The sequence below is a fragment of the Candoia aspera genome, chromosome 6, assembly GCF_035149785.1.
Source record: "Candoia aspera isolate rCanAsp1 chromosome 6, rCanAsp1.hap2, whole genome shotgun sequence".
NCBI lineage: Eukaryota > Metazoa > Chordata > Lepidosauria > Squamata > Boidae > Candoia > Candoia aspera.
Window position 1 is genome coordinate 6871584 of NC_086158.1, and position 12204 is coordinate 6883787.

General features: G+C 44.8%; 1 protein-coding gene across 3 annotated transcripts in view; it reads right to left on the reverse strand.

The window, feature by feature from the left end:
• The window catches only part of CLCN2 (chloride voltage-gated channel 2), a 95838-nt gene that overhangs the window by 26484 nt on the left and 57150 nt on the right, over window positions 1-12204 (reverse strand). For all 3 annotated transcript variants that reach the window (XM_063306362.1, XM_063306361.1, XM_063306363.1), the window contains 7 exons: window positions 11723-11848; window positions 10048-10132; window positions 9839-9940; window positions 8529-8613; window positions 7247-7402; window positions 4077-4146; window positions 2606-2716 (listed from right to left, as the gene is read on the reverse strand). In XM_063306362.1, coding sequence (XP_063162432.1) covers window positions 2606-2716; window positions 4077-4146; window positions 7247-7402; window positions 8529-8613; window positions 9839-9940; window positions 10048-10132; window positions 11723-11848 — 735 coding nt within the window. The remainder of the gene's footprint in view (window positions 1-2605; window positions 2717-4076; window positions 4147-7246; window positions 7403-8528; window positions 8614-9838; window positions 9941-10047; window positions 10133-11722; window positions 11849-12204) is intronic.

Below are 12204 nucleotides of genomic sequence, written 5' to 3' on the forward strand. Positions count from 1 at the left end.
ATTGCAGTCTATTGCAATATCATGCTATATAACCAAGAGCCTCTAAACTAAAGCTCTGAAATATAAAATAGTATCAGCTTCTATACGTTCAAAGTAATAACTCAAACTTATTTATTTTACAGCAACTTCCCAGGCCTTGAAAACAGTAGGGCATTTTTTTGCAGGATCTGACTCCAAGCATAATGTTGGTGGATCTGTTCCAAGCGGTGAGAAAAAGTTCTTCAGGACATGCTGGAATCAAAGGACCCAAACCCAGTCATCAGGTCAATCACCCAGGTAGGGGAGTCACCGGTAAGACTTCCAACTACCTGGGTGTGCCCATGTGCAGGTCATGGTAGATCAACACCACCAATTTGTCTTGGTGTCTTTCTCAAATTCCCAACTAGTGGAAAGAGGTTGGGGCAAAACAAGGAAGATCCAGAACTGCATCAAGAGCAGCATTCTGGACACGAATGAAAGGGCAGAGTGAGGTCTTGGATAATCCAGCCAACAGGCTGCTATAATAAGCCAAGTGTGATGTAACCATAGCATGGACCAAGAGGTGACCATGGCCACCTTGGTAGTGAAGAAACAACAGAAGAGCAGATTTTAATAGTTCGTTTTTTTAACAAAAGGCTTTCATGGGATTGTTCCTTTCTCCAGTTTGTCTGCATTCATAAAACACACTTAACTTGTTTACTAAACTCCTTTTCTGGGTTCACAGAATACACTGAAGTATAAGTGAACCCATGGGTTGGGTTCCTACAACGCTCTAAACCACAAGGTTAAAATTAGCTAAGCTTCACACGTCAACTAAAGGCAAATGCTAGGTCTTTGACTGATGTTTAAAGATGGTTCAGGAGGCTGGAACTTTGTTCTGCAGTACTTTCATTTTTAACTGTGTTTAAAACCAAAAGAAAATTACAACCTGAAACTTCCCTAATGCTGCATTGTATTGTCACACAGACTAATTATAAGCTTCTGTAAAGCCAATAAACAGAGCACTGGTACCTGTCATGTTCACTGTTCCAATGTGCACTGTACATCATAACGTTTCACATGCCATGTTGATGTCTGAGATTGTTTTGGAGTAGGCAACCCTTACAGTACCTTCCTCAGAAACTGGCACTGAGATGCATGCTTACTTTGGTACTGAAGACCATCACATCTTGTGGCAGAAAATTCTACAGGTTATAGGTTAACAACCTTTTGTTTATTTATTTATTTGACTTCCAGCCCATGATATGCATGACATTACTTGCCCCCACCCCCCATGCTCTTACACTCAAAGGAGAGCAAGTCTTCCTTGGGGGCAAAGGTACAGGAGTGCAAGATTACAGCTACAGCAGTGTTTCTCAACCTTGGCCATGCTGGCTGGGGAATTCTGGGAGTTGAAGTCCACACATCTTAAAGTGGCCAAGATTGAGAAACACTGACCTACAGTATATTCTGAGTAAGACCCAGCTGCAGAGTTCCCGGTATCTTCTACCACATCATCACCATCTTCATTATTATATTTTTATCCCACCTTTTTTATATACAACTCAAGGCAGTGAATATACCGAATACTGCTGCCTCCTACTTTCTGGACAACAACCCTGTGAGGTGGGTTGGGCTGAGAGAGAGGGACTGGCCCAAAGTCACCCATCTGGCTTTCATGCCTAAGGGAGAACTAGAACTCACAATCTCCTGGTTTCTAGGCCAGCACCTTCACCACAACACCAAACTGGCAGGAGGTGTCCAATCGTGTAGATCATCCAGCTGTGTTCCAGCTTGTCTATAATTCTTAGAGGTTCTTATGGCGTGTTTAAGACTGCATGGAAGTCAATCTGGATTCAGTCCTTCATGTGAAGGCTACACCTTGATACCACATACTTAGCTGAGTTACTGAATGAACCAATTTTCTAATTTTGTAGTCAGCTGAAGGATAAGCTAACCATATGAGCCAGGTTGACCCAATATACCAACCCAGAAAAAATCAAACTGAGGTTAAAACTAACTGTCGAGCCCTTAGTAGCCAAGTGCACCCCACAAAGCAAGGCTCACAATGAAACTCATTGTTTAGGTTTATTGTCAAAAAGATAATATGCAGAATCTTGGAAATAGAAGATGCCTAAATTTAATGTCTGACTATCTGTCAATCAATCTCTATCATTACCTACCTATCTATCTGTCTGTCTGTCTGTCTGTCTATCTGTCTATCTATCTAATTTATATGACTGTCCATCTCACTTGCATGTGACTCTGGGCAGCGTATATAGCTACACACAACAAACAATTACAACCTGCCATCATTAAAACCAGTTAAAACATTTATTGGTGAAGTCATTGGGGTGCGGTCTCCAAGAGCTATTTGAACCTCTTTTTCCCAGTTTGTGTGATGGAAGGGCTCCAGGGTCCTTTCCCCCGTAAGACTGACATTGAAACATCCCTCTGTGTGTTATTGTTAACATTCTGAGCTACGCTTCTTGTAGCCCTGGAGATACCTCCACCCACCAAGCTATTGTGTGAATGCAACTGTTAAATCTTTAAGTGAGTTGGTAAAGCACGTGCCTCTGGGATTGTGCTGATGGAGCCAATCCTCTTTAATTCTTTTGGAAATAAAAGGAAAAAAGTTGCCTCTTACCCACCACTGCGTAGCCTCCTGGCACGATGCGGTAGATGTTGTTGTCAGTGTGAATGCCATCTGGGAACCAAGCTGCCATGCTCTCACCCATCAGCCTCCCAAAAGCTGCCCCTGTGCAGAGAGAGGAAGTCAGAGCTGTGGGAGAGGAGCGGATGGACAGATGATGGTTCTTCTCTGCTCTTGGGATGAACCAATTTTCTGGGTCTGCGGGGCCCAAAGGAAACCCACTGTCTGGCTTCCCATAAGGCAACAACAACAACAAAAACATCCCCAAACAAACCAGACTCAACACTCACCACCTTGAACATGAACTCAGAAGGAGTCCAGTAGCACATCTTCTAACTAACAAATGATATTAAAAGATGCCTCTAATGAAGTGAGCTGCAGCACACAAAGCGAGCTGTAGCTCACATCATTCGATGTCTTTTAATAAAATGTATTAGCCAGGATAGATATGAGCAGACTCCTCTTGGTTTCTACTATCATAGGTTAACACAGGTCTCCTCTTACAACATCTTGAGCCTGTTGTACAAAGACAACCGTTAGGATTTTAGGGGAGCCAGTTAGAGATGATGCGCAACCCAGGCCTATCATCCAAGGGGCATCCAAGGAGCCTGCCCCTTTCTGCTGAAAGACCTGGTGCAAGATGTCCATCTCAGCCTTCGGAGTGTGGACACCCTGGCCCTATATTGCCCTTTCTGGGACCCTTAAAATAATAATAATAATAATAATAATAATAATAATAATAATAATAATAATAATAATAATAATATAAAAACATAGCTGTAGGGCAGTGGTGGTGAATCTAAAACCTCTACGTGAGAACCTCTGGGCTCTATAAAATGTTACAGCAGATTACAGAGAGGGAGAGGGGGCCAGTCTTTCAGCAGAAAAATGTTTAAGAGTACCAGGGCGTCTTAAACACTAACCAATTCATAGCTGAGATACCAAAACAAGCACTTTCCCCCCCGGGGTGACATCCAGAGGACTCAAAACCCCACAGAAAGCAAAAAGAGCAACGAGGAACATAGGCTCTGATTCCCACGGCAGCAAAAATGGCCAGCCAGTGCCTTATAAAATTACAAAGATGGGCCCGTGTTTCCTGTTAGCAATCCTGCTGGCATCTGACAAGGTGAGTTTCTTCTTAATCAGTCATTAGCAAAGCTGCCCTGAGTGTCAGATCTGATTCAGAAAAGATGCTTTGGAGCGTGTAAAGGTGCAAGCGAAGCAGCATTGCAAAAAGGTGCTTCAGCGTGTGCAGGAAGTACCCCTTCTTCTAACGTAGTACTCCTACGTATGCTGAAGTACCTTTCTGGAATCAATACAAAGCCTTGCACAAGTTTTGCTGGAAGGGGCAGTGTATTTCCCTGGAAAATGTAAGGTTCAAATGCAGGGCAGTATCTTGAAAAGACGCAGCCCCCAGGTGTGTGCCAAAGAAAGAGGGAGGAAAAGGCACAGGGGCTCAACTCACCAATGACAAAGACTGGCATGAATGCCCCGCAAGGCACTGGGATGGTGGTAGCCAGAGCTGACATCCAGAACTGTAGGAAGGCAGAAAGACAAATGGTGATTAGCAGGAGAGGAGTGGTCCTGTATGCTGGCTTCTCTGGTTCTGTGTCTTTTTTTTTTAGATTTTTTTTCCCCATCCCACCTTTATTATTGTTATAAATAACTGAAGGCAGGGAACATACCTAAGATCCCTTCCTCGTCCTATTTTCCCCAAAACAACAACCCTGTGAAGTGGGTTGGGCTGAGACTGGCCCAGGATCACCCAGCCGGCTTTCATGCCTAAGGTTGGACTAGAACTCTCATACCACGCCTGATTGGCTCTTGGGCTGAGAGGGAGGGACTGGCCCAAGGTCACCCAGCCGGCTTTCATGCCTAAGGCGGGACTAGAACTCTCCTACTACACCTGATTGGCTCTTGGGCTGAGAGGGAGGGACTGGCCAAAGGTCATCCAGCCGGCTTTCATGCCTAAGGCGGGACTAGAACTCTCCTACTACACCTGATTGGCTCTTGGGCTGAGAGGGAGGGACTGGCCCAAGGTCACCCAGCCAGCTTTCATGCCTGAGGCAGGACTAGAACTCACAGCCTCCTGGTTTCTAGCCTGGTGCCTTCACCACTAGACCAAACTGGTCTTTCAGGTGGATTAGCCTACAATCCCCATCATCTCCAGCCAGCAGACCTGTTGATTGTACTGGGTCCAGGGCTGGGGCTGATGCAGATGTAGCCTCATGTATCTGAAGGACACTGGGTTCCAGAAAGCTTATTTGTGGTGTCTTGTCCTCCAAATTGAAAGGAAAACAAGAGATTTATCTGTGCTGAAGCGCTGCTGGAGTTAGAAGAAAGGGGTTTGGCACAAGAGAAAAAAAATTGGAAGCCAGGATAGAAAAAGGATTCCAACTGGGAATGGAAAAGCAACAAGTTGGTCTGAAGCAGCTTTGCCAGCTTGAAAGAACCCAAAATAACCTAGGATTTTTATTTTCTTGTCCACTGAACTCCTGGAACCGGTACTTATTGAACTATGATTAGCAAACATTATCAAGTAACTAAATTAACATAAATCCATGATGCATAGAGGAAAAAAGGTATAGAAAACACCAAAAAATCCACTAAAATGTAAGTTGACAGGTAATATAATGTATTACAGTACCATGTTAGAGTCTATTGCTACTGAGGTACCCCATAAAATCCATCCAAATTTGATGAAATTATAGTTCCTACCTCTGATGTCTCATTATTTTAACTTGGTTGTGATGTTTTCTAATGTGGCAGTTGAGGAGGCCTTGTTAATCTCGGTTATTACGTTATCTAGGATTAACTCAAGGGCTGTTGCCTTTCCTTTCATCCTGCTTGTGTTCCCACTGTCCAATCTAACTTAAAGGCTAATTTTAACTGATCAGTCTCCTTCCTTCCTTCCCTCCCTCCGGATGCTTTTATGCTTCCTATACCTTCTTCAATCATTACAACTTCTAATTCCAGTTTTTTCTTACTGATGTGCTACTCAGAAGACTTTACAAGGGAGAGGATGTTTTCCTTACCTCCTCACCCTAGAAAACCTCTGTACCTATAAAGTTAGCATGACATTGCAAAGACAAAACAAACTCCCCTTTCTAATGTTTAATTTCCAACTGCATCACTGTGTTCTTCGCTTCACTCTGGAAGGCCCTTCCCTGAACCTCTGAAATGGTATAGATCAAGGCTTAGCTCCTCTGTTAGAAAACTAGGCTGGCATGACTCCTATCTGAGCTGTTCCTTGCAGATAAATGACAGGGCTCAAGAGTTCCCAGGACTGAAGTTATTTCGTGCTGTGTGAGAGAGAATTGCATATTTGAATTTCCCCTTGCGATGAAAACTTCCCCAGCCCCTAGAACATTAGCTAATCAAGAAGCAAAGTCTAATCGAGTTTCCCCAAGTAGGAGAAAAAGGGTTTGTTAACCTGCTTCATCGGGTCACTGAATTAGCCCAGGTTTTTTGGGGGGGGGGTGTTGTGCAATGCCCTGAACCATAACCTCATTGGAGAGGTAGGGTCTGCACACAACAAGCTGTCATAAAAATACTAATGAAGGTCAATTGTCCACAAGCTTAGCATGATGTACAATTTCTTCTGTTAGACCTTCTGCTTAAGCTTGGTACGTGAACACAGCCATCCTCATATTTGTTGAGAGAACAGCTAGGAACGCAACCTGCTCCTTTCCGGCGTCCCATGTATAATGCTAGAACCCTGACATCTTGTAATTTATCAACTTAAAAAGGGAGTGGAAGAAGTGCGAGGCAAACCTATACATGAAGACTGCCACAATCAAATATTTAGACTTAAATCTTGGAACCCTCCATGGAAACTTGGACAGCAATTAGTCAGAGAAGACTCTGACATTGAGACAGCATGGTGCCTGGAGTGTGCAACTTCTAATCCAGATCTGTTTAACTTAGTGTCTGATCCAGCACAATGCCCCTATGGCTTTGATCTCCCAAGGAAAAACTGGACAGCGCTTCACCAAATTTGTACTCATCATGGCAGGTGCCAATATTGGAAACAAAAATGGGGGCTGGTTGATAATTCTAACTGTGACTGTGGGAACGTCCCACAAATTGTACATCACATTGCTATGGAATGCCACTTCAGAAGGTTTCCTGGCTCCCTGCAAGAATTACATCATCTTAAGGGCAGTGCTGTCCAATGGCTAAACAACCTAGATATTTGGCCATAGGCTTAGCCACTCTAGTAACTGCTCACACATAACTTAATTCTATTTATAATTTTACTCAGTACTGCATGTTTTAAATTAATCTACTGTCCCAATGTTTTATATCTGATATACATTTTACATATTGTTCTGTGAACTTTTATTCAATAATGCTGTATTCTGCTGTGCCATACAAAATAAATAAATAAATTTATCAACCAAACCGGAGCTGTTTTAAGACATGATTGGGTTGATTCTATCCAGTTATTAATCTTTTTTAACACAGGAGGAACTGGCTTGAGGCACCACCTTCCAGACCCAGGGCAGGACTATTGCTCCCCTTGTCCAACGCCAACAACTTTTGGAAAGAGACACTCATATTCCCAGATGCTACCAGGAGAGACATCCCAAGGAGAGACAGGACTGTCCAGAGCAGTCCAAAGCCACCACACACCTTCATGAGGATGAAAACCACCAAGGTGACAAAGACATTGGAACGAGGGTGCTTCCAGGCTTCAGAAACCCCACCAAACTCAAATTCTTCAGCCAAGCCCTGCTTTGCCCATGTGCGGTTATCAAACAAGGTGACCAAGGTCTCCTTCTGGGTGAGCTGAAAGAGAAAAGGCAGAAAGTTAGGGAGTGTGAATGGCACCGTAACCACTGAAAGCTTTATGCTGGTTTCTCCTGGGCCCTACAGTTAAAGTAGCACCGAGCTTTGGATTAAATTTCCAAAAGATGAGTGCAAACATCACACTTCTCCACACGAGCATCAAGCAGATGTGCCTTTGCCTGGAATCACACAGAAGACAGTCTGGAGGAGATGCAGCTGCTTTATGGTAATGCAGAGAACTACAGCCTTGCATTTCAAAGCTCTGCTTGGAGCCTGAATCCAAAGAGCCATGCAGCCCTGAAATCCAACATGCTTAACAGGGTGAATTAAAGACTTACTGGCATTTGTACATCTCACTAAGCTTGGTTAGTTGTAACTGTAATTAAACTGTTCTTGCTTAGGGCAGTGTTTCTCAACCTTGGCAACTTTAAGATGTGTGGACTTGAACCGCCAAAATTCTGGGAGTTGAGGTCCACCCATCTTAAAGCTGCCAAAGTTGAGAAACACTGGCTTAGGGCACTGTACAAACCCAGCCGGTTTGAATGATCAAATGTATTGTGCAGATTCAGAATATGAATTAGCTCAGCAACCACGTTAAGCAAGTTGTGTGGATGCAAACCTGTTGTGTACCTGCTTGTGCTTTAAAATTAGCATCTCAAGTTTTTTTCTCTGACCCTTTGTCTTTTCCTCCCTCCCTCCCTCCCTCCCTCCCTATTAGTTTCTGTTAGTTTTTAGCTTTCTTTTTAAAATTTCAATAAATTTTAATTTATTAGAACAAACAAAAAAAGGACTACCTTGCTAAAACACCCTTTGAAAGAACAGACTTTCTAAAAGGTAGATCAGAAACCCCATAAATGATACTGGGAACCTCATCAGCTTCAGTTATATTCATGGTCAGATGCCACTGGAAAGTCTTGTAAAGCAGATTTTAAGGCAACAGCCCTCCCCCACCCCCATTGTCTGCCCTGGCAGTTGACATTCAGATACGCTGCCTATACATATGGAGGCTCTATCCTGTAGGAGAAGTGAAGCCCTGGTATTAGCAAAACATGGAAGAACTAAGGGAAGAGGAACAGAAATTGCACCAAGCCTGATTGGAAAGCCTCCCTCGGGGCTCAGAAGTTACCTGGCCTGCCATGAATTGCCCAAAACCAGGCGGGAAAGTCAGCGTTGCTATGAGGAATGTGACCAGAGCAGGAAAAAGCAGGCGCCTATCAAGAGCACAAGAAAACAGCATGGGGTTACATGGCAGCACATCATGACTTCGTTTCCTGCCTCTTCGGCCCCTAATCCCGGTGCCCTCTGGAGGAGCTGAGTGTACATTTAGAGGCGATGGAGGGATGTCCTAGGTCAGAGGTGGTGGGAAGCTGTGGCCCTGGGACCACATCGGCCCTCTATTCCACTCTGTGGTTTGTGGAGGCGTCTCTGGCTTAGTTTCTTGCCCTTTCAGGAGGGGACCAGACCGAAACCCGGCCCTAAAATAGGCATCACAGTGTTTTTAAAAAACACATTAAGAAAGCAGACCCTCACCACATGTGGGAAGTGGTGCCTCCCTCTTGTGGACATCTTCCCCCAATGTTAAATGCAATGCTTGGCCACCAAAAGCAGCCCCCGCTTGCCCTGGGCTTGCCTTTAAGCCCCCTCAGTGATCCAGAAAGAGACACTTGGAGGTGCACTGTAATGGTATGTGGGAATGACCTTGGGAGACGGGGCAAAGAGACGCAGCCAAGAGAATGGTCAGATAAATGGCAGCTGAGCCCACAGCAGGAATGTGAGCAGGGCAACAGGCTCAGAAGGAACCCTCCCTAGTTTCTCGGGCTGTAAAGGAGACTGGGGGAGAGATATACTTTCAGACATGCAAGATTCTGTCAATGTAGCTTTACAATAAAGTAGAATTAGCTCATCGGGTCGTGTTTCCTGTCAGGTCTACCTCGCAAGGCTGATATCAATCTTGCAAGTCTGAAAATATATCTCTCCACCCCATTTCCTTTACAGCCTGAGAAACTTGGGAGGGTTCTTCTGAGCCTCTTGCCCCATCCATTATCCAGCTGTAGCTCTGCTCTCTCTTATCTGACCGTTCCCTAGGCAGCGTCTCTTTGCCCGATCTCCCAAGGTCATTCCCACATACCATTACAGGCAGTAAGCCCAAGAAAAGCAAAGCTGCTGTGGAGCTCCAGATCTCTGCTTGGAGCAACTTCTCAGAGTCATCTGGCCCCCCAGCCCAGCCCATCTGCCCCACCCAGGCTGTCACCCCGTCCCTTCCCATTCAGACCTCCCTCTGTCTCTGCTTCAGCCTCCCTTCTCTTTCCCCTTTTCCAGCACCAACCTGTTCTCTTCCCACAGCCCAGTTACCTAAGCTACTTTCTGAAACCAAGGCCCTTCTGGGCCCAGGATGACACCCACATGATCCTGAGCCTGGGTCTTTGCCCGCCTTACTTTTTCATCAGGAAGCGGTTGATGGTCTTTTGTTTGCGCATGAATTGCACAATCTTGCGATTGAAGTAGACAAAGAGGGCTCCTCCAAAGCCACTGGCGATGCTAAAAGGGAAGTAGAGGGGTTAGCGGGGAGAGGAGAAGGCTGCTGTCGGAAGAGGGGGTCCCCTTCCAGGGGCAGGGGAGGCCCCACGAAAGCAAGCGAGGCTCACCCGATCACCGCAAAAGCCGGCAGCTCCTGCAAATCGAAGGGGAAGTCCAGCCGGAAGCGGGTTTTGAAAAGAGCAGTGATGGTTTCTGAGGGAAAGAGAACAATCTGGAGTGAGAAATGCCAAGAATGACAATTCAGACAAAGCGCGTACAGATCTCTGCACCATGAATATTAGGCAAAAGCCCAGCTGCCTCTCCTGGTGGATGGCCTACATGAAAAAATTTAGGCCTTACACCAGTGTTTTTCAAACTTGGCAACTTCGAGATGTGTGGACTTCAACCCCCAGAATTCCCCAGCCAGCGCTGGCTGGGGAATTCTGGGGGTTGAAGTCCACACATCTCGAAGTTGCCAAGTTTGAAAAACACTGCTTTATACCTCAACGCTGTCTACCTAAAACCTTGTTCCTGATCTAGAAACTGGGAACCGCACCTGGCTCTATACAGCATGCTTAACTAATTTAAAATGAGGTTGAGTTGCCCGTAGTTCAGCTTGTGATGGGCATCTGGGCATTGCCTTCATCGATGGTGGGAACGGGGCCATCACTAAAGCTATAATGTGCTTATCTCTTTGGACATAGCATGTAATGCATACACAGTGGTGGTGTTTTCTTAACACAGGTTTGGAGTTCAGAAGGTGGCAGGAACCAACTCATGTGCATTTTGCAAGTCTATTTCCACAAGTCTGGGCAGCCATGAATTGGATGCTTTCACCTGGATATCTGCTCTCAGCTTAAACAAAAATACTTCCAAAGGCTACTATTAATTCAGTCCCACTTTTTTGGCACCATAAGAATCATTCCACCTTTTTTGAAAATGGGCATACGGGATGCTTAATTCGAGAAAGTAGCTTTTTGCATACAGGTTTTCCGATCCTGCTGAGAAGACTCAGATTTGAGCTTCATCTTTTTCATCCATGTCATTGATCTATATACTACTAAAACTCTGTTTGTAACCTTTAACTGGGCAAATGGCCAGTTAAAGGTTACAAATAGGCCAACCATTTTTGAACCAAGTACCTCAAATGGGCTAACTTAGAGAATGCGTCCAAAATCCGAGACCCATGACTCCCGTGGGATTAAAATTTGGCAAATTTTATGAAACATTGTATGACATAAAAATTACCATTAGAAATTTTATGACATAATACCAAATGTCATAAAACATTTCCTCTGGTCAACTCCAGATGTTTGACTGTGCAATACAGTCCAGTAAGAATGACATGGGGTATTTTCAAGGCAGATACATTTCTGAGTAGCTCCCTGAATTTTTAAGAACCTTTTCAGTGAAGGCAGCACGTTAGAAGCTCTGCCATCGTTGAAGGCATTGAGGAATTTGGTAAGGAAATACCTCTGAAACGATGACCCAATGGGTCATGGGTTGTCTTGTTAGAATTAAAGAGCATCCTCCCAAATGATTTTTGAGCAACTCTGGGGAATTTTAAGATTAATAGTAAGCTATTCCTGACTTTAGGAAGATAGGCCAAATATAACAAATCTGGAGGAAAAAATTATGATCTACTCCCCTGCCTTACATCCGAGCTGTTGGTTCAGAATTCCGCTCAAAACACACAAGGCCCCTTATCTAATTGTTCGGCAATATCCCTGGGCCAGACCCTGGGTATTCCTGATACCACTTAATCCACTCCTGACTTCCTGAAGGAAGAAACCAGAATTGTACCTTCATCTTTGTTCCATACTGCAAGGACCCGGAAGATGAAGGCGCTGAAGGTGGCCGCAAAGAAGCCACGCCAATAGTTGCGGACAGCAAAGAACGTCGAAGTGACTTCGATGCTGAAGAGGACACCTGGTGGGGCAGAGAAGAAGGAAGAACTGGAAACCACTGAAAGGGGTCGAAACATAATCTCTCCCACTGGTGATCCTCCAGCTCATCTTTCCTCACTGTTCCAGAATGCAGCCTCCCTTTCCAAAATCACCTTGAAAAAAATGCCATTAGCCATCTCAATCATTATGAGATTGGGGGCTGGACTGGATGACCTTAGTGGTCTCAACTGGGCAGGAATCAGGACGATTGCCTGAGATGAACTTAATGGCCCTGGAAAGTATCTGTTTATTGCGGAAATTGGATGCATAGCCCGCAGTGGCCATCTTCCCTCTCCGAGAAGGAATGACGCACGACGACAAAAAAGATTAGAATGAGGC